We start from the raw sequence: 27,076 nt of genomic DNA on the forward strand, positions 1-27,076 counted from the left end.
GGAAGGGAGGAAGGTGGGAGCGAAAAAATTCAGAGGGCACTTGACGCATGCTTACGTGCTGCAAAGGCGAAAAAGACGTTAGTGCGTCATGGTGAGCGTTCGACCTCGACGCAGGTTGCGCACTGAGAAATGAAACGGAGACGCGCCTCGAAATGTTGATTCCACAAATGCTGAATCCTCAAATGTCCGAGTGAAACACTCCGAGCGCCACTCCGAGTGCGTCCGAGCGCCATAACCACTGAACCCCCACGCCGGCGCGTCACAATTTTAATACGAAAATTGGTTTTTAGGAAATGAAATCTAGCCTCCAAGTTGACTAGAAATGTAAGCTATATGCAATGAGAAATGGTATGATACAACCCGGAACGCTGTACAACGATCGGTTGCTCAGACTTTTGGTACGAATGTAGTCGTGAATGCTGGCACTACATTGGGGTTAGCGAGTGGGGATATATAAGTGGAATTTCGACGGAGGCGAAATTCTAGAGGTCCGTGTACAGTGCGGTGTCAGTGCAGGTTAAGGAACCCCAGGTGGTCGAAATTTCCGGAGCCCTTCACGGCGGCGCCTCTCATAGCCTGAGTCGATTTGGGACATTAAACCCCCATAAACCAAACCATAAGACGAATGATGATTACATTCGCTACTGTATAGATTTGTGTAGAACTCTTCGGCTACTTTAACTATCTTATGATGATGATGATCCATATTGCTAATGACATTGCCCTCTTTGTCTTTTGGCGCATACCTATGCCCAGTTTTCTTTTCACTGATTTTAGGCTACCTCCGTTCCTTAGAGCATGCTCGATTTTCTCCATGTTAAACTTTCGTATGTCGGCTGCACTTATTTATTAACATCGATAGCTCTGCTAGTTCTATCCTGTCTGTGGAGTTAGACGTTCTCATGCTTTGGCGTTTCTTAATCAGATCTCTAGTCTCCTGAGATAGCTTGCTGGTTCTCCATAAAGTCAGCAACAAAATTTCAATACGGAAAGGTGTCAGGCAGGGAGACACGATCTCGCCAATGCTATTCACCGCCTGCTTACAAGAAGTATTCCGGGGCCTGAAATGGGAAGAGTTGGGGATAAGGGTTAATGGAGAATACCTGAGTAATTTGCGATTCGCTGATGACATTGCCTTGCTAAGCCACTCAGGACATGAACTGCAGATCATGATCAATGAGTTAGACAGGCAGAGCAGAACGGGGGGGCTAACAATTAACATGCAGAAAACCAAAGTAATGTTCAACAGCCTAGCAAGGGAACAGCAGTTCGCAATTGGTAGCGAGGTGCTGGAAGTAGTAAGAGAATATGTCTACTTAGGGCAGGTAGTGACCACTGATCCGGGTCATGAGAGGGAAATAACTAGAAGAATAAGAATGGGGTGGAGCGCATATGGCAGGTTCTCTCAGATCATGAATGGCAGTTTACCAATATCCCTCAAGAGAAAAGTATACAACAGCTGTATCTTACCGATACTCACCTATGGGGTAGAAACGTGGAGGCTAACAAAGAGGGTTCAGCTTAAGGTAAGGACAACGCAGCGAGCTATGGAAAGAAAAATGATATGTGTAACGTTAAGGGATTGGAAGAGGGCGGAGTGGGTGAGGGAACAAACGCGGGTTAATGACATCCTGGTTGAAATCAAGAGGAAGAAATGGGCTTGGGCAGGGCATGTAATGCGAAGGCAAGGTAACCGCTGGTCCTTAAGGGTAACGGAGTGGATTCCAAGAGAAGGCAAACGTAGCAGGGGACAGCAGAAAGTTAGGTGAGCGGATGAGATCAAGAAGTTTGCAGGGATACAGTGGCCGCAACTGGCAAAGGACAGGGTTAATTGGAGAGACATGGGAGAGGCCTTTGCCCTGCAGTGGGTGTGATCAGGCTGATGATGATGAAGACGAATGAAATTTACATCACAATATGAAATTGCGCCGCTCAGCTTGCTGTGTGCATCCTGTGGCCGCTTGATGACGCCACCCTATTTTTCTTGCCATCGCTGGGTGCAAAACAACCAGACGGGGTTTGTTAAATTTTCGGCCTATAATCGTCGCCAGGCGACGGCCTCTTTATTGTTTCAGCTTGGATCCAGAGGTGGCATCAGACGTCCTCGTAACCTATAGTTCTCGGCAATTTCCGTGGATGTTTGCAAACTTTCGTCCATCCCCTGCCAGCCGGGCGGCTCTACGGTTACCCGGAAGCACGTTACCACGTTGCGGTTACCCGGAAGTAGAGATATCGGGCTAACGCGTGGGCCGCCTCGTTACTGAGGACGGATGTGTGTGCTGCGACCCAAATTAAGGTGACCTTGCGATCGATATTGGCTGCGGACAGGATGCGAGCCGTTTCCGGCGAGACCCTGCCCTTTCCGATGTTCCCGATTGCAGTTTTGCTAGATCAAACTAGCCTCGGTTCCGGCGCAAGCGAGCGCTATTGCGACCTCCTCAGCCGTATCTACGTGTCTACTACTAATGGAGGCGGCAGCGATTGGTGCACCTCGGCTGTCGACTACCTAGGCAACCGTCACACCCCACCTACATGTCTACGTAGGCTACCTCTCCTGCCCTAAATTTCCCGGCCCTTTTAGCCAGCGCCTCGGGCCTCTTTTCCCGCCTTTCCTTTTGGTGGTGCCATGGTGCATGTAGCGGCGGGGGGAAGGGGGCGACTATGATATTCTCGCGACATTGTAGCGGTAGGGCGACCTTGTCGCATATGCCCCTATCGATTTTTCGGCGGACCCACTCAAAGCTGGTCGAGCCCGTGCTCGTTGTACTGAGTCTTTCGAGCTGGGCGATTCGCACCGCCGGGGCCAGTTCAGTCCAACTATTATGCACCCTCATTTCCAACAGGCCGCCTGTAGAGGTGGAGATCAGTATGCCCAGCGCCCTCTTCACGCAACGCCTATAAGTGCGCCGATGTTATCTTTCTCGTTCGCCCTAATATCGAGGAATGGCGTGGCGTAGCATATTCTGCTAATGATTGTCACAAAATTCGGCGCATTTTTGAAAAGACGAAAAGAAAACGGCACCGCGCGGACGCTGGCCGGTGCGCGTCGTTAGAAAAAGGGGAGAAGGAAACCACGGAGAGCGCCTAGCCTTGTGTGTGCTGCACCCCTTTCCACCATCGCTAGTCGACACGGCGCCAAGGAATTGCGTCAGCCCATGACGTCGAACCTCCTGGAATGTCGACCGGAGTCGTTTCTGCTCGATTCTGACGGAGAGGGCGCATCCTTGCGTGTGCTAAGAGATGCCCTCCCCCTCTTCACTCGAGCGTCGGCGACGGCGCCGCATCAGAAAGATCTCGAAGCAATTCGAAGCCAGACTCAGCGCCTGACCAATGGGGACGCGCGCCCGGCGTGAGAAGGAGCTTACACAGCCGATACTGTAGCTGCATTCGATTCAGCCGTGGTTCTCTGCACCGCCAGAACCGGTTCACGGTGCGCTGCACCAAAGCCACGGCCGCTCGATGCAAAGCGCAAAGCGAGGTGCGGCCCGCCACGTCGCACAGAAACGGCGTCTCGGGCCTAGTTCCCGGCGCGCCCGCCGCGGCGCCACTGCTCGGGGACAACAGCTCGCAGGGAACCGCCGTGACAGCTACCTCGTACGCCCGTTGCTCACTGTTTTAGGGCGTAAACAGTGCGCTTTCTAGCTGCTCATTAGAGACTACAGTTTTAAGCAGTCATTGAAAGCGCCGATTATGTCACAAATCACCGCAGCAGGTGGGAATCTCCCTTCTACTGGATGCCTGATCTTAATCCATGAAAGCTGCTTGGACGATGGACAACCGGGCGAGCGGCTCTGCCTTAGGATGCTGCCTTAATGCGCCTGAAGCTTTTAATATGCTTTTATTCACTTCTCGCGAACCCATGTAGATTTCCAGTTGTAGCGGATAAGGACGGTGAACGAGATGGACACACACAGCCCTACACAGAGCCCATCTATGTAAGTTACTGCAATTTAGAGCAAAAAAAAATTCATAATAGCTGAAGTTATGGGGTATTTCTAAGCTCAACTGCAGCCGAGAAAACCAGAAAGTACTTCAACCAGCAGCTTGACACTTTTATTGCACGGTCACATAAAAAAAAGGAAGGAATCATTCATAGACGGAGAACCTTCCTTGAGAGAGGTTTGTGACAAAGCCTCAAAAGTCGCTCCACTGTAGAATTAACATTCCCAGCCCAGTTAGTTATCAGAGGTCGCAACAACTTGCTTAAAAATATCTTGCAAAGCTCCTCAGTGTGAGCAAGGTCGTTGCTTTCACAGATGAGTTGCGGGCACCGTGTAAAGTGTGGAAGCAGTACTGACATCAAGAACTTGCACAGCTTACTGCTTCGCCTGACCTCTGGAAGCTTCATTACTCGGTTAACAAAGATGCACGTGAGTTGGCAAATCTTGACCGCTTCCATTTTAGGGTACATCAAGCCTCCACTGTCCATGTTTTTGATTAGCCCGTAAGCTGGTCCGGTCGGCTCTGGTGCCTGCAGCAGGGTCTTGCATGACTCGCATGTCACCTGAAAACCAGTGCCAAAATCCCATAAAGCAACAACTTGACAGTGACAAAAAATGCTCCGGCTCAAAATATCATAAGAGTGCATATAAACAGTTATGCTACACGAAGCATAATGCACAGGTTTTCTACTAAGACCACTAAAACTAGGCAAATTACACGGTTTGTGTCCGCATAGAGAAAACTGCTCATACCTTTTCCTTGCATGCTCTCGCAACGTAGCCAGCCAGAAAAGCAACTGGTGCTATCTCAAGGTCTGTCTCGGAGCTTAGCGTTAAGAATCCGAGCTCACTGGACAATTCCCTGGTAGCAAATTCAACGGCAGCTGGCAGGGCAGATGTTTCGGCATCCGGAATTTCCAGCCTCAGAGGTGCCTTCATTTCAAAAGAAGTGGGTGCATTGCCACTTTTTGCGGCTTGAAGGATACCAACCTGAAAAAAAAGTGACAAGAGTCAAATATATTTTAGATATTTTTAAAATTTTTAACAGTACCTTTAGCAGTTTCTCCGCTGTAAAAACTGCAGTCCTGGCATCCACTCTGTCGTTGCCGCCATTAAACTGTCGAAGGCAGCTAAACAGCGATTCTACAGGGTCGCTGTTTAGGCCGCGTGTCAAGACGTAGCGAAAGCTGCAATTAATAAAATTAATTCTATAACACATTGATGTAAATAACGAAAAGTAGAGCCGAAGAAAAGTAACCTACTTTAAGTGGTCAAGGAGATATTCAATCAATGCCACCGTTGACCTTGTTGTGAGAAGCGTCGCTTCGTAGGTCTCTTTGGTCATTCGCTTCGATCGGCCGCCATTCATTTGGAGATCTTCAAGGTAACAAATGAAATCTAGTTCCAGCCAGGAGAGTCGTTCATCATCTGTGACGAAGAACGGTTCCTCATGCTTTCCCCTCCGTACCTTCACTGCACCGATATCATGAAGGGCATACCATTTCGCAATCATCCTCATGAAACTGATTGTGGCCGAGCTGTCCTTGAATTGGCCTGCATCAGGATGACAGTTTGGGTTCTCCTGAAGAAACTGGAGGGTTACTATTGTTGGCTCAGAAAATATTTGAGTGGCCCTGCACACTTTCATTTTTTCCAAGTTGTTGGGTTCAACGTGTGCACGGGTAAGGAACCTGACTGGCTTAACCAGCAGCTGTGACTGAATTTCAAGGAGCTTCTTTAAGTAGAAACCACCTTGGATGAGTGAATCGCCATCTGTCATTTCTCGCTCAAGAAGGTTAGTGCGAAGATTCTTTATAAGGTGATTAGGGTCAAAGGACAAGAACAGTGGGTGGCCTGTCCGCAGAGGGTGAGGCACGGCATGCGCAAGCGAGCCATCTTCTGAGAGGCCTTTGAAAAGAGCCACGTTTGTTTGGTGGTTGTCGGTGACGATTCTTAGTACGCGAAAACCCACATCTTCGACTGCCTTCATGACTTCCATTGTCATTGTGGCGAGCTTGTCGTTCTTGAGGCACCGCGTGAAGAAATAGCCAACCGGTATGATATAGGCTGTCGATAGTCCTCGTAAAACAAAGCACAACAAGCGGTTTGCCACTCGAGGGGCTGTACTTGCTTCATCCTCGGGGCCCATGTCAACAAGACCAAATATTTTGTCCACCTGTCGGTCGTACACAACTTTTTGAGCAATAGACATCTCATCGACGATGAGCGAACAGTATGCTTCCTGCTCCACACCTAGCCCTTCGTGCTCCACACGCAGCCTCTCTCTTATCAATGAAGTCACTCCAACTTCCCCGGTTGAATGTCCTACGTAATTTTGGAGCGTTGCTCGACATGGGAGCTTCAAAAGCCCTCTGCTTCGAACGTGTTCGTACCCTTTGTTAGAGCACGCTTTCCATAAAATACATTCCCGCAGTATTTCTTCATTGTAGGAAGGCTTTTTTTTACTGAAACTGGCAACTTGGTTGCGGATAAACACTGCAGCTTTGTCTCCTTTTTCCGCCTCTTTCAACACCTGTAGAAATGCCTGAATTTCTTTGCTGTCTATGTAGACTTGGAGGCGCTCTTTTGTGTCGTCGAGGTCAGTTTGTAATTTCTGTAGCTGGTTGCCTTGACGCGCAGCCTTTCTTTTCAGCCGGTTCTCCGCTTTCTTCGCCTCTTGCAACACATGGACAAAGTCCAAAGAAGTTTGGCAGGCCTGATCAACCGGAGAACCGCACGGTTCTATGGCAGCCACTGGATGGAGCGCTTCTATCTCGTCGCTGGGAGAGTGCACAAGACTTTCACTCACGTTGGCGCTTTCTCCTGAGTTGCCACTTTCATGGCCTACTCCAACCACTGTGCTATCAGTATAGTTCCTGCGCTGGCGTTTTCTCGGGTCGAAATTCTCCTTTTGCATGTATTGAGGATATTTTTCAAACACGGTCGGGACTGCAGTTGGAAGCAGAAGCCTCACCTTAGTGTTCTTTTTGTAGTCATTCTCTCTAAAATGGAGCGAACATACCAGAGACCTGTCACTTGGCTCCCACTTGCTTCTTTTTCCTGAAAGTCCTTGGCGAGATATATTTTTTAGCCACGCTTCTCGACGTTGTGGCTCGCAGGGGAACTCGTGATACTTCACGGTGGGGTCCTTTCTTGCGTTTGTGGCGCAGAGTGGCACACAGCAGTTGCGCGGCATCGCGCCCCATACACGGCACTGACTGCTTCACACACGTGCACAAACACCCCAAAGCGTATGCGGCAGACACGAGTCAAACGCTCTCACTCACGCGCACAGAAAAGTTTCAAATCCAGCATTGCAGAGACGATCGAGGCAAATGTGGTCATTCACGCGCACACGAAAAAGTCAAGAGAAAGCACTGCAAAAACAAGCAGCATGAGGCGCACGTGCTACGACACGACGAAGCAAGGCGAGCTTCAGCGCTGAGGAGGCCGGGAAGCCGGGGGAAAGTTGTCCCCGAACAGTGGCGCCCTCACCGAAAATAGCGGCCGCGACTGTAAACTCCGCGAGGACACGCTCGCCCATTGTCGGCGGCGCGACGTGGCTGGCCGCACCTCGCTGTGCGCTTTGCATCGAGCGGCCGTGCCAAAGCGCTCGATTCACAGCGCCCTGCACCACCATCCGCGATTGATTTTGGTGCAGTCGTGGTGCCGCTGCGGTGCAAAGAACCGCGGCACCGTCAGAGACGGAGGTGCAGGATAGTGGTGCACGTGTTTGACGGCGTAAGCAGACGACGTTTTGTTTGTTAACATCAATGGCCAACTAAAGGAAGTTTTTCCCGTTTCTCGCGACAGCCTGAACAGCCTCTTGAATTCGAATCTGAAATACCTAGCTACTACGCTTTCGTAGTAGTTGGGGATTCTGTTGCGGTCTGTCCGAACTGTGTTGCTGCGAAAGAAAGCACCACGTCGGCTTCCTCATCTTCGCTGCCTGACGACTAAGAAAATTCCATAAAAGTGGATTCGGCGATGTCGTAGTCCATGACTCCACGAGGCACGAAAAACAGACGCGACGCACCCGGCAACACAACACACCACGACGGACCAGAACCGGATAGCAGACGACAAGGCATGTGCGTGCACGCGCTCGATTGAAAATCTCCGCACCAGGGATTTGTGACGCTGCTGACGCGCTGCACCTGCACCAAGAAACTGGAATTGCACCGCGCCGGCACCAACGGAACTTTTTCAGAATTAGTGCAGAGAACCAGTTCTGAATCGAACAGACCTTGTATGTGCGCGCCTGCCTTGGCGCGAAGAACAAACAGACGCGGAGCTGCCCTATATATGAAGGGCATTGACCGCTGTCGGGCAGCCCGAGCCGCCGTGTAAGCTCCAGAGAAGTGCGCCCGCTCGAGTGGACAACACCACTCGCCCAGCCACGGTCCAAAGAGGCAGCGCGCGCCAATCTGCGGGACGGCATCGTCGTGAACTCTGGTCGCCAGACTGTCGCAGGGCCCAGTGAACAAATTGTGTTTTGTTTGTTTGCCTCTCTCGTGTGTTAGTGCACCTTAGGTAATTCTTTTGTATTACATCTGTCTCGATTGTAACTTTGTACGAGTTGCATTGTTTTATTAATCACCTTGTATATGCTCGTACGAGTGATTGTGAAATCCTCTGTATCGTCTCATTGCTGCATAAAGATTGTTTTGTTTGTGAACCTTTGGCTCCGACCCATTCTCGAGCTTGCGACCGGCGAAAGCTGGGGCACCAAACAACCAAACCTCTTGTCACTTAAAGGGACACTGAGGAGAAATTGAAGTTGGCTTGTATCGACAGAATACCAGCTCCTGATTACAAAAACGCCACTCATACTGACAACAAAGCTCTTGTAACGTAGAAAAGAGCAAGAACCAAAATACAGGTATCGCCGCCACAGGCCAAATTCGCAAGTACAAGCGTGATGAGATCATAGGCCAAAACAGTGTTGCTAGAACGAATGGTTCGAGCAACACCAGGAACCGAGAAACCATACATCACTGAGGCGCAGCAAATGCATGCGCAAATCTCCTTGACGTCGCCAGATGGCGCCACGTGCCCGGCTGCTATGCGCGCTCCTGAAGCATCGGGACAAATCAGCGCCTGTTTACCGGCGGTAGGCGGGCTCCCGGTATTCCGCTAGCGGTAACAAGGTACACGGTATGCTAAAGGTGTCTATTTGCGAGAACTTCGTTGACGACTTCGAGAACGAGATCCATCGTAACGCTGGCAAAACGCCAGTGCAAACGTAATCGAAGCGACTGTAGCGACGGCCGCAATAGCCGATAGATGCCTTCAACGTGCGGCCGGCGGTAGCTTTCTTTTCGGCTGCTGCTAGGCCGCACTGCTGGCCGCCAGAAATCACGGAGTCTGCGTTACGTCATGTGCACGTCATGTTTCACGTCCCCTTGTCGTCATAGACGAATCCCAAGTTTGAATCAGAGCGGCGGGAAAAACTTTTTCAACTTCGAATCCAAATTTCTTAGAAATAAATGTATCTTTCGCTGCCGGCCAAGTGGCAACAAAGCCATGACATGCCGAACTATCGGATTTTACTATAAAAAAAATATTAATAGTGCTCTCCTCAGTGTCCCTTTAAGTGACTTATGTGCGCGAAGTGGTGACATTGATATACGCCTGCATCAATTTCAGGAGGCTACGTTCTTTGAGGCCTCTGCCCTTGAGCGCGACCCTCCTGAAGATTCCTGTTACTTGCACAGCGTAGTTGCTGAGCTTCTTAATAGTTCCTTCGTTATACCTGTCCTCTTGGATAAAGAGTCTGAGGATCCTAATTTGATTAACTTTCGGCACAGTTTTGCCCTCAACCTTAATTTCAAAATCCCAGTCGCGCTTGCACTGGAGCGCTTTCGGATTGTATATGAAGAGTTCGGATTTTTGCGGGCAACACGCAAGGCCCCTTTCGGCCGCATGGGACACTACAGTGTCCGCCGCCTGAAGGCACTCTTCTATGCTACCGTCAGTGCCACTTTTTATCCAGATATGTTAATGTCATCCGCGTATCATGCTAAATTTTAGGCCTTCTATGTCCCTGAAGGCGGCGGGAAGGGCCCTCTTCGCCACGTTAAAAAGGAAGGGGGAGAGTGCCATTTCTGCGGCGTACCCTTATTTCCCAATTGTACAGTGGGGGTTTCTAGGTCCTAAAATTTCAGTTTAACGTGCTGTTTGACAGGAAATCCTTGATGTAATTATACTTCCTCTCGCCGACTCCTATCTCCTGAAGCCCCGCAAGGATGGCCGCATGCTTAACATATTGTTGAAGGCTTTGGTTAGGTCTAAACCTATAATTACCGTCGCGTCTTTGGATCTCAAATTTATAACGTCGTGTTGCAAACGGAGCATCATGTCCTTACGAGCTGACTCAAACATACCTCCTGTCCCTTCTTAATAAATGTTTTCACCACCACCACCACCTGCGTGCACAAGCCCGGCCGGAACCCGACCATCTCGTGCGGCCATAGGTCGTTCGGCTCCATGAAGTGCGCCAGTCTGGGCTGAATCACGCGTTCCACAAGCTTCCATATGCACGAAGTTAGGAAAATGGGTCTGAGATTTTCCAATTTGGGCGTCGTTATAGAGGTGTCGTACAGATTCCTCTGTATTTTGTTTCAAAACCCCGTCAGGGCCGGGGGCAGATCGCGTCTTTAAACTCAAAATTTTGGCCTTAACCTCCGCCTCCGTGATGGGCGCATCGAGAGTCTCGTTCGGAGGGCCCTCGTATTTCGGGAGGAAGAGGGTTGTCGTGTCGCCGATGTAGGTGTCCACCAATTTTGCCACGAGCTCCGCGTCCGTCCCCTCGAACGGGTGCCTGGCCTTCGCCAGTCTAGTGCCCGATTTTGCTTTTGAACTATCGGGGTCCAGGAGATGTCGCAGCACGCCCCATGCACATCTTTGAAAGCTTCATGTTGCCTTCAATTTAATCACACCTACTGCACCAGATTTGCTCGCACATGGGCACCTTTTGCGTTTCGCTTCCACCGAAACGCAGCCGCCACAGTCGGGTTCCAAAACTAGTACTCCAGCTCAATAGCAGAGCACCCTGACTACTGAGCCACTGTGGCGGGTACGCGCGCTGTAGCCGCCATGATCTTGCTCAAGAACAGATATGCCGATTTAACCGAACGAGACGACCTTAGCGTGAAGGCGATTTATGACAACTTTGCCGATTACGGAATGCGCAATAAAAGTAGGCACACGATAGCGTGCAGAGAATATCTAGAACCCCATATGCAAAATTGCTTCCATCTATCGGAGAAAAGAAGAACCAGTGGAAATCCGCCATGTTGGAGGATGACAGAAGCTCGTTCCGCCTCTGCTGTCTAGATCTAGGCGTGCCCTGCGTTAGCTTCCTTACTGCTGTGTTGGCTCGAAAATCTTATTTCCTGTCACTTGAGCCTGTAAACATGACTGAATGGTCAGTCGACGGGTTTCTGCTGCCCAAGTTTCTAAGTGACTTCGCAGACACTTACTACGCGTCCAAACCACTTACCGAACGCCACCGAGTACGGAGCTACAAGTTTTTCACGGAGTCCTACGTCAGTTTGCCGACGCTGAACACCAAGAAATGTTCGAAGCAAGTGTAATTTTCGTTTACGGCTAAAAATGTGGGCATTTCGGTCTAGTTTGAGTCAGTTTTTATTTGGTTCGATACTTTTTGCGGACGGGCGTGCTGCTTGAATTGCTGTTGTGGTTGCGTTTTCTGTGTGTTGTGTCGGCGCCGAAAGCAAACATAGTAAACTTCACGCTCATGTTGGTAGTGTCGAAAAAAGTGGCCTCTCAACATGCGACGCTTTTCATTTTCCTTGAAAAGTTCATACAGCATTTGTTTGTTTGCCCTAGTGCTCTAGATCCCCTAGTTTGCCCTACTGCCCTAGACCGAGAGAGAAAACATTTTATTATTATTACCGGACCCATAGACCCCTGGGTCGCCGCACGACCCCACTACACAAGTGCTTACCATTCTTGGACTATCGCCGTTCAAAACACGTAGCCCGTGAATTCAGCAGTGTCTATGGTTTTACCACGACGAGGAAGCAGTTGTGCACTGATATTTTTGGAGGATTCTACACGCGTTATGCATTCCCGCTACTAGTTGGAACTATGGTACCGCTTGAGCGGCTGCCCTTACGGTCCTTTCTATTTTTTTACACAAAACACGGTTTCGTGGAAACAGGCCGGTTCAGTGAAATCGTTACACGCATACAAGCCGTCGCTCCACAAAATAGGCACCTTTCCCTGGTCTAACAAAAACGATTGACTGACTTGCAGAGCGCAAACGTTCTGTGCCACGGGCACTTGATCCTTGCTAGTGTTTCCGTCGAAACAAATATTCGCACTAAAAACTAACGCGTGTAACCGCTGCAGCGGATAGCGCTAGGAGCGACGGTTCTCACAAAGCGCGACCGGTACCACTGAACCGCTGATCACGATTACTCTCTTGCGAGGCAGATAATCGCAGCACTTCACTGGCAATCGCAGCAGAAAAACAGCTTTTGTGTGATATTTTCTTCGTGCTTACAAATATTATTTCTAATTTCATTTGCTACATGGCGATAACGAAATGTGTTGCGCGATGTCTCGACATGTAGGGACGGTTCTGCAATATTTGTGCCGCGGATGTCGAGATTTGTGCCGCGGATGTCGGGGATCGCAGTCCAAAAATAGAAATGCGCTCAAATCAAGCGCTCTTGCCTTTTTTTCCCTGGGCTTTTTGTGACCCTTCTGCGTACAGCAAGGCAATGAGCAATATGTGAGCATATTGAGGGCGGTGAAACTCGAGCGCGCGCGACGAGCGTGTACCAGTACGTGCTGTGAATCCGGCGGCTATCCTCCAACATGGCGGATTGCGCGCGGCGACCGCTAGATGGCAGTGCATTTCGCATAAGGTGGTCCTGGCCGAACCGGTGCGAGTACCCGATTTGAAAGGCGCGCTTTTGGCGACACATTCTGTAATTGGCTGTTGCCATAGGGACCGCAACGAGCGAAAGTACGCGCGGCCATATGTTTTCGGCAGGCGCTCTACCGCATAGTGAAAAAAAAAAAAAAAAAAAAACTATTGTTTAACCTGCCTCAGGAGACTAACTGAGTAGGAACTGAGTCTGCAGTTGCATGAATAGCCATTGATGAAACGCTCCCGGTTCAATCACAACGCCACACTTTTTTTTTTTTGCTCAGTTCCACACAGTACCGTGAGAATAAATATATGCCCTACACCAGACGTCTATGGTGTGTAACAACAATCAAGGTATTTATTGAGACTCTAAGTCGGACTCATTTCCAGTTTGTCATGCAAATGTTAGCATTCGATCGCTGCTCAGCACATGCAATAAACAGCGCGTTCCTTCAAACCATCCAGTGTACAAAAGTTCAGCTGGCAAGAACCACGATTCCGGACAAACCACGGAGTTCCTATATAGTTTCTTAATATGTAGAAACTCTTCGAGACAAACCCAATATTGAGCACAGCATGCAGAGTCGCAGCCTGCTTCCGCAAATTCGAGCGGCGAATCGCGCAGCCGGCAACAGCGTCGACCAAGCTTCTTGGATATACGAGAAGAAAAGCTCACAGCAACTTTGCTTTCCGGTCATTGTTCTGCGTGTTGCCCAATTTATTGATTCACGCCGCAAATGCATGTCGTACGTCGTACGTCGCGCAGCAGGCAGGCAGGCAACACTGCGCCAGAGCCGTCAGCTGTTCGACCATTCGCGCAGCAACCATGAACCGAAACTCGAACAAATCACTCGCCTGTCGCAGACCCAGTAGACCCTGTCGCCTCTGCGTTTGTTCTGCAAATAGCGGTAGCCGTCCAGCAGCATCACGATCATGCCTTTGCTCGTCTCCGAGAAAGACGGCCGCCCCGTCGGCAAGTCCATGGTGGCCGATTCGACGAACGCGCGCGACGTCGTACGGCACCTCGACAGAGCGCCGAAAACAGAGCTAGCTCGGCGTCTCAGCCGACAGCCCGCAGCTCGGCTGCCGGCCTCCCCTCCTCGAACAGCGCCGTTGGATGCGACCGGTCGGTTTATCGACAGCTAGCGTCGATAAAAAGCAGCGGCCCGGTCGATAACGCTGGCGCGTTTAGGGCGCCTATTGCATGCGGTCCTCTGCTTGGTAGCTCCTTTCGTCGACGTTTTCAGGCCGGGAGGAACGGCAAAAAAAAAAAAAAAAAAAAAACTCCCGAGGCCGGCATCCCCGACCTATGCTTGCTGAAGACAAATAGCTGTATATTGCAAGCAGCTATAAGAGGCTGAATGAGCAGCTGCTACATTCTCGATTTTGAACTTAACAAAAGGAATTGTGCATATGCTTAACAAGCGTTCGTCATAGCCGCGCTTACAGGGTGCTTCAGCACTGCGTGAACAATGTCACAGAAGCAAATTTCCCGATTCCAGAACACTGCTCTCCATGAAGACAAAGAATGTGACATGCAGTAAGTTTCTTCCATTTGTACACAAAGGCACAGAAAAGGAAAGTGAGCTGTGTTGGATCGTCATGAAATGCACAACAAAAACATGCTTTGCTAAGTGGGGGACAGATGGATATAAACAATGCCACACAGTGCCAAACTGGTGAGGTTCATTAAAAATCCAATTTATTCCATGACAAGAAAAATATTCGTACAGCAGTATACACACCAGGTGTTCCACCCATAATTACATATCAATTTAAATCGATCACAACAGTGATTAAATGTCCAGAATGATGATGATGAACTGTGAAACACACACAATAAAGAATCCAAGGTGGCACAAATACACAAGCACGCACACATACAGAGCTGCAAATGCTGAGTGATCCCAGAACATAGACAGCCTTGAGCACTCGACAAAATGAATGGCACAAGTTTCTAAAACAATGCTAGAAAATCCCCCCTGCCTGCACATTATATAAATGCATGCAGGATGTTGCAGCCACGAAATATAACGAAGCATTCGCATTAATTTTTGCAGCTCCAGAAGTGCAAGCATCCCAGCCCAATGCAATAAAATGTACAGAACTAGTCAAACAAACCACGTCAATAAATAAAGCGAAGTAGACATAAATCAAAGTAACTGCAATGTGAAAAACAAAAGGAAGAAAAACTGGAGCTTTACAACAACCGGCTTTTTTCGTGCTTGCAGTAACTGAGGCTCCCAACATGTTGAAATGCTTACTTTCAGACATTGCATGAAACCTGCTTTACAAGAGTAATGTGAGACACATATTGCACTCAAAAAAGAAACAAACAAACAAAAAAAGGCTGCGCAGAACTATGAATAATACTTTTCACCCGCACAAGAAGCCACAGCAAATTGCTTGGCAAAGCTACTGCTGAAAATACTCTTCCCACACAAGCGTAAGCCTGCTGGCATTCTACCAATCCCTAACTTTTGACGGAGTACACAGCTATGGAATCACACAGTTCTGAAAATATGCACTTATAATTAACACAGTTACTTAAAGAGCAATGGCAAATATGAACACAGGGTTAGATGGACTGGCTGATAGTATGCAAACAGCTGCAGCAGTCTAAGGAAGAAAAAAAAAGAACAATACAAACTGAACGAAGAAACCAAAAGAGATTGCAGCAACCGGAGACTGAATCAGCAGATCAGGGTCAGTAGCACAAGAAAAGTTAGCATGGCTTGGCCACAGTTAAGAAGTAAAGCTTAGAAGGGCCTTCCCACTTGTCTCATTGACAAACCAATAAGTTCAGCACCTCTGAATTGACAAAAAAGTCCAAGGAACTGGGATGGCAAAGACCAGCCTTGCAAGAGATACACTCCATTTCACCCAATCCATGCGGTTACAAATGACAGCTTCCACAAACAACTTCCCTCACACATTACTTCAGAAACTGCACCACACAGCCAATGAGTGCACGATGGGCACACCACAATGGAATGACACGAATGACGCAATGAAAGCTGCAAAACTGCGCTGACGTGTAGTGAGCTTCTCTGAGCGTACCACTCTCCGATGTTGCTGTTGCAGGACAGGTGAAATGAATGTTGCGCAGTGGTGGTGCAAAAATGCCAAAATGCGGTGGAACCTCTAGGAGATGCGTGCAATGCCGAGGGCGTCACGAAGCATGAAGTCACGCAGGGCCCAGAGAGCGTTGATGGCGTTGCCGTGGCTTCCGACACCATTGCCAAGCCAGTGGGTGGGGAGGCGGCTCGTGTCGTAGATGGGCGTGTTGTCCTTGGTGGCTTTGAGCTGGGCGTCCCAGTTTGTCACGTGTTTGCTGTCGGGCTGCAGGTTCTCGATGTACCTGCAATCAGGGTAAGCAAGCATCCAGTTACAGCCTAGCAGCACATTTTTCTCAAGGAACAGGGAACCGGTGCTATGGCTGCCAACAAAAGAAAGACAACAGAAAAAAAAATACGGCAGAGGAAGCATAGGCAGGAAGGAAGGAAGAAAGCAGGAAGGAGATTAAGTCTGACAAGAAAACAAATATCTCTTGCAAAGGCACTACTGAGGTGCTCTTTCTACATCTGGGCAGACATGCTAAGCCTCCTCTAAAGAATTTGTTGGCTGAGCATTATCATCATTAACAGCTCACATGCTGTTCTCCTCTTGCCACCGCAGTTCAAAAACATTTCCAGATGTGAAACGTAAAAAGCAAAATAGCCCTGCTTGCTTTGAGATGCCCCGAGATAAAAGCAGCAGCCAGACAGAGGTTTTGGTAAAGAACACTGGAAAGGGCAGAGAAGAAAGGAAAGCAAGAAAGGATGTTCACTTCTTAACACCAGTATGCTGCATGATGACGAGATCATAGGGTGGACAGTATAGCATTTGTTTCACTCAAGGCGCAAATGAAGGAAGACAAACGGCATCAAACTGTTCAGACAGCTGGAACACTGCTTGCAATTGCAAGTATGTATGATTTTTGAATAATTCACAGCAATTTTCAAGGAGTATTCTGAATTAGAGATGAACAGAATGAAAAAGAAAAGCATTAAAAGGCTTGTGACAGTTCAGATGGCCCTGATGTCAATGTCAAGTTCCTGCAAGCGCATTGCCCTCAGCATTTTTAGACACTTCCAGACTTGTTTATTTTGATGATAGCAAAAAGAAAAATCGGAAACAAGAAAGCACCCCTACTTTGGCTCAACATGCAAAAATTTCTTCTGGCATGCGACTACAGAGGATCGTATCTCTCTTTGGTGTTTCTCGTAAACGTTTACAATAAAAAAAATTTCTTTTTTTCTGCCTTATATGGTGGCCAAAGTTCCTTTTCCTCAATTTGGCAAAATTTAGAAAAAAGTAACCGAAAACAAACGTGACAAGAAAGGTCACCTGATGTAGGCGTAGGTGTGAAGCAGTTTGTGGGGATGAGGAGGCGGGGCCACGAAGATTGGTTCCAAGATCCGCTCTGGAGGTGGCGGTGGTGCTCCAGGGGCTGTGGTGCGCATGCAAGGCGCAAGAACTAATGTAATCCCCATCACCACTGAGAGTACCCTTCACACAGCCACTGTGTGTGGCAAGCGCCTGTAAGCTACCATGTTTTACATGAATAAAATGTGCCTGAGATTTTAATCAGCAATAATGTTGAAGTTACCGCAGCAAAAAAAAAAAAAAAAAATCAGTGCCAGTGTGTATCACTTCCCGACGAAAAGGGCGCGCAAAGCCCTCCCCTTGAAAATGTATCCCACAGTTTAACACAAAAAAGATGAGAAAAATTTACTATGGCAACCAACATTTGCTAAGGTCTCTCCATCAGTGTTAAAGCCAGCTTATGTATATTTCAAATTATGCTGCTTGCCCGTACAAGCATGCCTCTGAAGAGGTACCAAAAAGAAAACTGCGTAGCACGAAAAGGTGCTGCATTCAGCAAATGCTTTTGTATCCCTTGAATTAGCTCCGAATTAATAAAAGTTACTTGAATCAAGGCACCTGCTGCAATTCATATAGAAAAGGCGCCCAAACATGTAAGTGCAATTACGTATGCGATTTCCTGAGCTGACAAATCTGCTCACCACAGATTAACACTCGGCTTCATTTCAGTATGACAGACCTGTATAGCTTGCATGAATTCTTCTACCTTATTGGAATTACATTTCAGTACCTTCAAATCAACAGTTTTTTTCCTGATCACTGCGACCTCTTTCAGTTACGCATATCAGCTGCAAGCCAACTGCCACACACACACACACACACAAAAAAAGGAAAGCTTTGCTGAATTTTGTTACCGAACCAGTGAATTATTCACAACAATCAAGAAAACCAAAAGCAAGTAGCAAAAGGCACAAATTACTGGAAGGAATAAGTCTTGAATACAACAACTGAATGTGCTAGCTCACAGTTTTGCTCTCTACTCAACTGCTGCACTATGCTCTTGTTGGAGTGTGAGATGTAGCTTGTCAACAAAAAAGAAAAAAAAGCACCGAGAAGCTGGCTATGATAAAGTTGTACTTTATGATTCATACTGTAATAGCTCATTAATTTAATCCCACACAGTGTGACGTGGTGGAGTGTCACACCGTGAAGGACGCGAGAGGTCCTTACGATTTTCTGCTTCGAATCACCCGACAGTAAGCACGCAATAAAGCTTTGAGGGAAATGTAAATATGTAACTGTCACTGCTACGCTGTTCTTATCCGAAAATCAGGCGACAATGCCCAGTTTATCCTCAAATAAATTATCCAATTCTAGACAGTTTTCCTGTAATCATTCGACGGTTCAAACTTTTGAAAATTTCGAAAATTTTTTCTTGTCCCTTGAAGTTCGAATTAACCAGCTTTTACTGTACGAAAAAAGCCCGATAACAGGCCGCTGAATCAAATTTTTGAAATTTGGTTTCCACTAAAAAAACTCAGTATTCTTTACATGCACACCCCAGCAAGCTGGCTATCAAATGGGAGCTACACTCAGCCAGAGGAGCAGATTAACAAAGTGTTGAAACCAGCTTAGTGGTGACGCAGTGTACCGTTGGGTTAAGTAGCACAGTTTTTGTTCCAAGGTACTGCTCCACTACCTTACACACCTCCATAGGTCAGCGGACTCACCTGGGCTCACATTAAGATCATGATCCGAGTCGTGAGTGAGTTCGGACTTGCATTCAGACCATGATCTGAGTGGTGGGTAAGTCCTGGCTCAGGCTGAGATCATGATCTGTGTTTTCGTGACGGCAGTGTGCGCTTAGATTTCTTTTGCCTCTTTGTTTAATGGCAACAGAGGGGAGGAATGATTTACTGCCGCGACCAAGGATGCTTAAGGGCGAGGCAGCTTGGTGACGCCTGTGAACGACCGAAGAAGGGGATTCAACGGAAGCAAGCAAGACAGCATTTTGTTCCTACCACTTTGCTAGTTTATGCCAGTATGGGTGCGGTAATAAGCCACACGTGGGAATGCGTCGGTAGCTTTGTCCGAGTCCCAACATGTCGATGTGCAGGGGAACGCGGGTCCTTTATCGCGTGATTAGTTGGCTCAGAGGCATGCCACTTGAGCACTTGCGTGAGCCCACATGTGTCTTGAGATGAAACGAGTGAGTGAGCCCAACTGAGCCGTGAGTAAAAATGAGTGAGTAAGTCAAGATGAGCCTTAAGATGAAATGAGTGAGTGATCCCAGATGGCTCACAAGTCTTAACGAGTGGCTGACCATGGATGAGTCTCGAGTCTGAGTGAGTCCAAATGCGTTGAGCCTAAACGAGTGACTCCGGGCCTATGTGAGCCTGAGTTTGAGTGAGCCCATAGTTTGACCAAGCTTTTGTGAGTCAGACTGAGTCAGCACTCGTGATTTTGCCGAGGTATGCATGCCTCTACAGACTGGAAGGCTCTATACTGTTGTCAAGCGTCGTCTGCTAGTGCAGCACTGGGCCTCTTCGATTTACCGCGCTCGGGCAGCCCGCTGGCTGCCAGCAAGTTCGCCTCTGACAGGAAAACGCATCATGGTCACGTGGGCTGGAGGCCACCGGAAACCAGACAGCCGGCAATCACGGCAGCGAGCAAGTCGCAGATCACAGGGGTCAGATGGTCTCTCTCTAGCTTCGCGTTCAACTGCGTCTCATTGCTACGCACGCGTACAGCAGAAATAGGCTGCTTGGTATCGAAAACAACGACTTGCAGCTATTGAGGGCTGCATGCCGCAGACTGCAGAACAAACAGTGATCAAGCTCGCACTCGTACACATCAGCGACGACAACGCGAGCGTGTGCCTTCGGTGCACAGTGTGCTGTGTAAGCTTCAAGAAATCCTCAAAAGCATGCGATGAGCAATCGCAATCTATAACATGTTTCAGTCGACACCACATGGAACGGGAACACTGCCCGTGCGTTATTCATCAAATGACAAGCCGTACTCTCGTATTATTGTATGTTTGCTTACTACGCAGTAAGTATATCCGCCGACAATCGACCCTGCATGGTGATTGACTCTGCTGTGGTCGTTGCGATTTCTACACTCGTAGCCTGCTTCCTGTAAGCTGTTAGCAGAAAAGAATTGGGATACGTTTCGTTCAACTGCAGTCTGTCGCGTGTACCTGAGAACGTGCTCGGAATGAGTACATACGCATCGCTTCAGAACACATTCAGATGCCTATCTTGCTATGCTCTCATAACAAAGCAAAGCATAGTTTAAACTTGCATTCTGTATTAACCAGGTGTCACCGGCACATGAGCTGCCATGAGCACCTCACTCTAGTGCAACATCTGGTTGCCTACTAGTCACACTTGCACCATGGGTGGAGTTCACTCCCTCACACTTCTCGAGGAGTGTGAGAGCTGAAGTATTTGCTCGCATAATTTACTACTCCTGGCCTGCCCGTGCAGCCACACCCGCTCCAGTTGCCTACCCTGAGGAAGGGGGTGTACAGGCTGCGGTGGCATGTAGTAGTGGTGGGGCGGAGTGAACGCCCCGGGGTAGCCCTGCTGGCTCATCACCGGGTGCATGGGGGAGGACCCATAGTGGTGGTGAGGGGGCGGGGCATGGTGGGGCATGGCTGCCACAGGAGTGGGCGGAGCCACTGGAGGCGGGGCAGAATAAGGCATGCCCACTGGATGACGACGGACGCGGCAGGCCCCGCAAGCAACAAGCAGTGAGGACAGGACAGGATGGTGGGAAACAAAAAAAGAGAAACGCAAACCAAACGAAAACAAAAGAACAAAACGTCAAACACAAAACTGTGTACGAAGTGAGCAGTGTCTGCAGGCACAGAGCAAACACCACAGCAATCTGGAGTCAGTGACAGCTCAGCTGGAAGCAAAGGTGAACTGGCTACTTCGAAAGAAGAAAATACTATGACAGCTAGGTACCCACACAGAGTTCAAAATGCAGTCATTCAGTTAAACCAATGCTATACTTTCTGCATGTACGAGTTACACTACTTATGTAACTGAGTTGAACTGTAACCAAATATGACATGTGAATGACAGCAACCGTTACCTGACCCAGCTGAACAATGCAGAAGCTCTGCCACAGAAAACTTCCCAACAGTGCTCTCACAAACAACCCAATTTAGAGCAGCACCAGTCAAGAGACACTTGGGTCATATCTTAATAATTATAACTTCTAATGTGCATCATATGTCCTGCATCTGACAGAGTCCTACATTTTCAGATACGAAATTTCTGCCTAGGTACTGCTCTGACAACAGACTAACTCAATATGGTATAATTGCCCTTTTTTGTTCAGCGTGTCTGCTTCTAAATGACTGCTCAGAAAACTGGACTAAAATGGTGAACCTAGGAAGCAGTAAGTGAGGTAAAGTCTGTTAAGATGCTACAGAAGAGATGCAGTGTAGTAAAGCTGCACCGTCATGCTTTGCTCCCTGCATATGTTTTTCATGAGGTATTCAACAGTGACACAAAAACTGCACATAAAATTATGCTACCCTGCCCTGCTGAATTAGTGATTCAGGCACAATTAATTTGCTCCTCATGCCATGTCATTTTTTCCACCCTAAGGGCCCCTGAGAATTTCTTAATCTGGGCTGAGAGCCAATGACTCCAGTGCAGTGGTAACAAAATAAACACTGAAAACAAAATGGCACAAAACAAAACAGAAAGACAGATCAATAAATGCACACAGCTGTATTCAGAACACATGCTCACAAATCGGACAGACACTGTTACAACCACAAACAATGCAAGCAAAACAACGTGAGGCATGCACATTGCACTGAAGAGGTACTGTTTCGTGATTAAAAACAACATGCATGTGCTGTGTTGCACGGTGACAATAATATACAGATGCAAATGCTAATCAGTAATTACTCTCTTATAAAGACCTACTCCAACTCAGGGATACCCATACGCATTGGACTAACAGCATTCCTACATCGAGTTGTTGACCAATCCGGCCTCCCCTTTGACCTACTAGCTGTCCTGGTAAGTTAAGTTGGCAAAAACAACTGCCTCAGATAGACGGTGGTCCCGGTTCGATCCCCAAACCAGGACAAATTTTTCTTCAACTGCGAAGTTTTTGCGAAAGCTACACAGCTTTCCTTTGCAATCTTAAGGGGGGACACTAGTCTTGAAAAGAAAATTTTATTAATTCAGTCATAGTTATGAAATTTTCAGGGCAGATGTATTTTTGTGCGCTGATTCTAGATATGTCATTTAATTCATGTAAAACAATTCCTTGAGCACTTATGCACTTTTTATATTAGTATTTTGCGTAGAGTTTTGAGGAAAATTTGCTGAAGGAAACTCGCTGAAATGCATGCCATTGGCTTCTCTTGAGACCAAGGAATACAATAAGGGTAAAATTATCATCCTGACTCTCGTAGAACTTGAGTAATAGGGTACTGAAGCTGCCACTTCAGAAACAGGAATACACACTTTCCTTCTCATTTCTGGAGCGACAACTTCAAAACTCTATAACTTAAGTTCTATTATAGGCAGGAAGACAATTTCACCCTTATTGTATTCCTTGGTGTCAAGAGAACCCAATGGCATACATTTCAGCGAGTTTCCCGCAGCAAACTTTCTTCAAAACTCTCCGCAAAATACTAGCATAAAAAGTGTCATAAGTGCTCAAGAAATTGTTTTACATGAAATTAAAGGACATATTTAGAATCAGCACACAAAAAATACATAAGCCCTGAAGATTTCGTAACTGTGACTTCGTTAATAAAAATTTTTTTTTCAAGACCAGTGTCCCCCCTTAAGGCTGCAACTAGGGTGGATGCTAATGAGTAAATTACTCCCTTATTGCAAACGTACTCCACCTAGGCAGAATCTCCAAAACATTGGACTTCGCTGGCCACTGCACGAGGGTACTATGCTATCGCCGCAGCCAATCCCGCAACACACTCTCGTGCTGTGCACTGCAGATCATCGCCTTCGTCAACTTCCATCTGCAGCGCGAACAGATCAGTTCAGCTTAATCTCGATCAGAACTTGACCTGAGTCTAATATTGTTGTCAGATATGCCGATGACCCAGCAAAGCAAAACCATGAGCCAACCAGGCTAAACACATGTTTTCGCAAGTCTACTCGGTTTAGCTGCGTTAAAACCCTACTACTTTTTTCAATCTTTCCTGAGCCCTCCACTACGGCATCTCTCATAGCCTCAGTCGCTTTGGGACGTTAAACCCCATAAACCAAAACCAAACCAAACCACTTTTTTCAATCTGAAGAAACCTAATGAAATGTGTGATTTTGGCAACTTAGAACATTCAACAATCTGCTGCTGAGGCAACAAGGGCAATAAAAACCTAGCCCAAGCAATGCCCTTACCTGCCGTGGCTGGGGAGCCGACATTTTTCCTGGAGAGCATCAAATTCCTGTTTTTCACTTCGGGCATGACTATGCGCCCGGCGACCTTGACGTGAACCTCCCTCACGTGTCGCAGCAGCTTCTGAATGCTTGGGAACGGCCTGGAAGAAAAGGGGAAGAGACAGGCATGGAAGAGTTAGGGACCTTCGAGATGCTATTAGAAGACGGCACATGCTGTTTAGTCTCACGCTAATGCACTCATCTCAATATGTGCCTTGAAATAGAACAAACTAGCCAGGCAGAGGTCACAGAGCAAAAATTATGCCTGCAAGTCTCCGTAAATATATGTGATAACACCGTCGACCTGAATGTTAGTAAAGCACGAGAAAAACAAGCCCCTTTCAAAGCATGCTGGAACAATGTACTATGTACAGTCTTTGTCAAAAGTAACCAGGCTGCATGGTTTGCTTCAAGCTCACACAGTGGAGCCCTTACAGCTTCCCTGAAGCTGAAATGGACGTTAAAGGTAAGGACTGGGGGTCTTCTTACCTTCCAAGACATTTTGATCTTTAGGAAAGCCACAAGGGCTCCACTATACAAGCTAGAAGCAAACCATGCAGCCTGGTTACTTTTGACAAAGACTGTACATGCAGGCCTGGCGTGACAGATGTGTGCCTCCAATTCTCAAGCTTATTTAATATACAAGAGTCGCCATGGGGGAGCAATCTCTTCATTAAAATCTTTGCGCTGTTCACATAAAAACCCACCCATTATGTAATGCTCCCGGTAGATTTTTAAGGTAATGAACTGAACTGTGCAACTGCCAGCAGAGTAATCACAAGGCTCACCCCACCAGCAGCTTACAATGACCTCAACCATGGCGAAGGCATCAGAAAAGCTTACAGGAATGGATGAAAAGCAAGCAGGCATTGTTCAGAGCACATGCAAATCTAATATCTGGTGACATTAAAGTGCCCCCTCAAACTTGCTGCTTCTTAGGTATGAACTTGGAGGCAGAAGAGAAAGAACTGATCACACTGAAGCAACTGACACGAAAGCTTCAACCAAAGGGGGCCAATGGCATCCACAGCAGTGTACGAAGGGAGTAAAAGCTACAACTGACATGTCAAAAAAGCATAATTCAAACCCAGTTAAGCAATACACAATTAAAACCAAAAAACTTCCAACTCGCTGTCTCACACATTTAGCTAACTTCACCAAATCACTGAGCCATACAACCTCATTTTAAATACACTTTCTCTCTGCATTCTCCTTCCCAGCAGTTCAGCTTTGCAAGGCTCACAATACAGGTTCACACTAGGTTTGAGCAGACCACAGGTGAGCTATATGTGAGTAGTTGAACAAATATGCATGCTACTAGAAGGGAACTCAATCACCAATAAGACACTAGTGGCACGCACAATATTTAAAGCACTATGCCTAAAGCGCATACTTGTCAATTTTGCTAATGCATGAAGTCTGCCTACCACATCAGCAGCAAGCTGCTTATAACATATAGCATAACAATTTGCTAAACTTGAGAAGAATGGATAGGAACTCATTTCTGTAACTTATTCTGTAACGAGTATTGGTTTATATATTTTGTTTAATTGAAAATTGGGAGGTCCCCCTGACAGTTTTTCAATTTGTGACCTCCTTATGCTGCATACAATGGCGTTACCTTTTCATGTACAAGACTTCTGAAATAAATCTCAAACTTGCCATGGGTATCTAACACCAAAAGTACTCACGGGACTTGTTTCTTGACGCGGGGACAGTTTGCCCAGAGGCACTGGAACTCGTTGTTGTCTGCAAAAACAGCGTCTTGGTGTTACCATTACGTGCCAATGTAGTCAGTTCCATGCACAGAAATGGAAAGGACAGGGAAAATTATAAGAGAGTGTGTAGCTGTAATGCGCAGCAGAGACCCAATGGTTTGCTTTCAACTTCAAAACATATTACGATATGGTCTTTACGCCATCCAAGAGAGCTATGAACAACGATATGCAGTACGGCTGATGCTTAATGACTGCCAACACTACTGAATGCTATCTGTGCAGTTGATGCACATAGGATAACAGACTGCCAATAATGTGAGTGTTACACAGTGCTCAGGTGCGATCCTAAAAATTGGCACCAAGTGCTAACAACTTGTTTATTGCACTCTCTATTATCAATTCATATGCCTAATGGTAATGTTGTGCAACTGCAGAAAATCTAACAATTCAGATCCATTAAACAACGCAAAAAAAAAAGAAATCCAAAAGGCACCACTAGAAATTCTCAGGTGCTGGGTTCACTGTTTTCAGTGGCAAAAGCTTGCTAGAATGTACTCCGACCATACCAAGCTGCAGGTTCAGCCCAACCAGTGGCCCAGACCTTAGATGCAAAACAACGTTTTCTCTCATTCTCTGGAGTTTCTGCACTACCTTCTGTTAGTTGCAATTTAAAATACAAATTGCGCAAATCAACCTGAGAATGTGAAATCCATGCCCTGCAAAAACTAACATAGGTAACCACCTCAGTTTATAGCTTTGCAAAACTGCAATGTTCAATGCTGCCCATCAAAAAGCCAGTAAATTTAGTTTAAATTAAAAAAGACAACACTACTGCAGCGCGTTTTAGAAATTTGGTAGATATCGCAGTGGCTTCTTGTCGTGTAAAACTCAGTATGGTGTTGACGTTTCTTGCACCGGCAGCAGCAAATGCTACATGAACTCGCGAGGCAACAAGTAATGTGTCCCAGAAGCCTTGGTTCAAGATTAACTTGCACACAATTAGCCTGTATTGTAGGCAACAGCAGTAGAGCTGTGCACACGTGACAGCATGGCGGTGTTCAAGTTTTAAAGTCTTGATTTCTTTGGCATACCCCATTCAAATTCAAGATGAAATCCAAGGTTTTCTTACACCTGAGACAACAATTACAATATATCTGCAAATAACAGCTGCCTCATTTCTTCATTAATACAACCACAAACTAACCCTCACTCTCCCAAGAAAGCCAGCCAGCAAAGCTGAAGTTCATAAGTACAGGTTATCTTACAAGAAATTCGATGCGAATGGTTTCAAATCAGCCAAATCCAATGCCGGAATAGTTGGTGCATTTTGGAAAAGAAATTTTTGCCGTGTGCAAACAAAGACAAGGACAAAGGAGACAGGACTGGCACTAGCTCTCAACTATTTTACGTGAAGACACATCATGCATACATACATGAAGAGTTTCACACAGAACTAAGAGACTGACGCACGCATTAACAGACAGGCTATTAAGATTGTAGCTGATAATAAAATTAATCTCCTCTAGATCTAGTACTATGCAAGTTTTCCTATTGCGAAACGTGGCAAAGCGAGCTGGCAAAGCGAGCTGTTCCTTTCCTGAGGTGCTTCCCATGGTTGTTTCTCTGTAATATAAAATTGCCGCTCTAAAGTGGTACTGTAGCTGATTACCGACGCAAGCACATGCGACCAGGCAGACTTGCAAT

General features: G+C 47.2%; 2 protein-coding genes across 12 annotated transcripts in view; both read right to left on the reverse strand.

The window, feature by feature from the left end:
- fbp (fructose-1,6-bisphosphatase) overlaps positions 1–13,873 on the reverse strand; it is a 44,119-nt gene extending 30,246 nt beyond the window's left edge. For both annotated transcript variants that reach the window (XM_089545673.1, XM_089545672.1), the window contains exon 1: positions 13,702–13,873. In XM_089545673.1, coding sequence (XP_089401799.1) covers positions 13,702–13,829 — 128 coding nt within the window. In that variant the 5' untranslated portion in view covers positions 13,830–13,873. The remainder of the gene's footprint in view (positions 1–13,701) is intronic.
- Positions 13,874–14,526: 653 nt separating this feature from the next.
- The window catches only part of polybromo (protein), an 82,155-nt gene continuing 69,605 nt past the window's right edge, over positions 14,527–27,076 (reverse strand). For 8 of the 10 annotated variants that reach the window (XM_089545679.1, XM_089545684.1, XM_089545676.1 and 5 more), the window contains 5 exons: positions 25,346–25,403; positions 23,616–23,755; positions 20,729–20,929; positions 17,236–17,338; positions 14,527–16,207 (listed from right to left, as the gene is read on the reverse strand). In XM_089545679.1, the coding sequence (XP_089401805.1) occupies positions 15,991–16,207; positions 17,236–17,338; positions 20,729–20,929; positions 23,616–23,755; positions 25,346–25,403 (719 nt within the window). In that variant the 3' untranslated portion in view covers positions 14,527–15,990. The remainder of the gene's footprint in view (positions 16,208–17,235; positions 17,339–20,728; positions 20,930–23,615; positions 23,756–25,345; positions 25,404–27,076) is intronic. The other 2 variants (XM_089545681.1, XM_089545683.1) reach the window with 2 other exon arrangements.

Source organism: Amblyomma mixtum, chromosome 5 (genome assembly GCF_055824585.1).
Source record: "Amblyomma mixtum isolate Tamu chromosome 5, ASM5582458v1, whole genome shotgun sequence".
NCBI lineage: Eukaryota > Metazoa > Arthropoda > Arachnida > Ixodida > Ixodidae > Amblyomma > Amblyomma mixtum.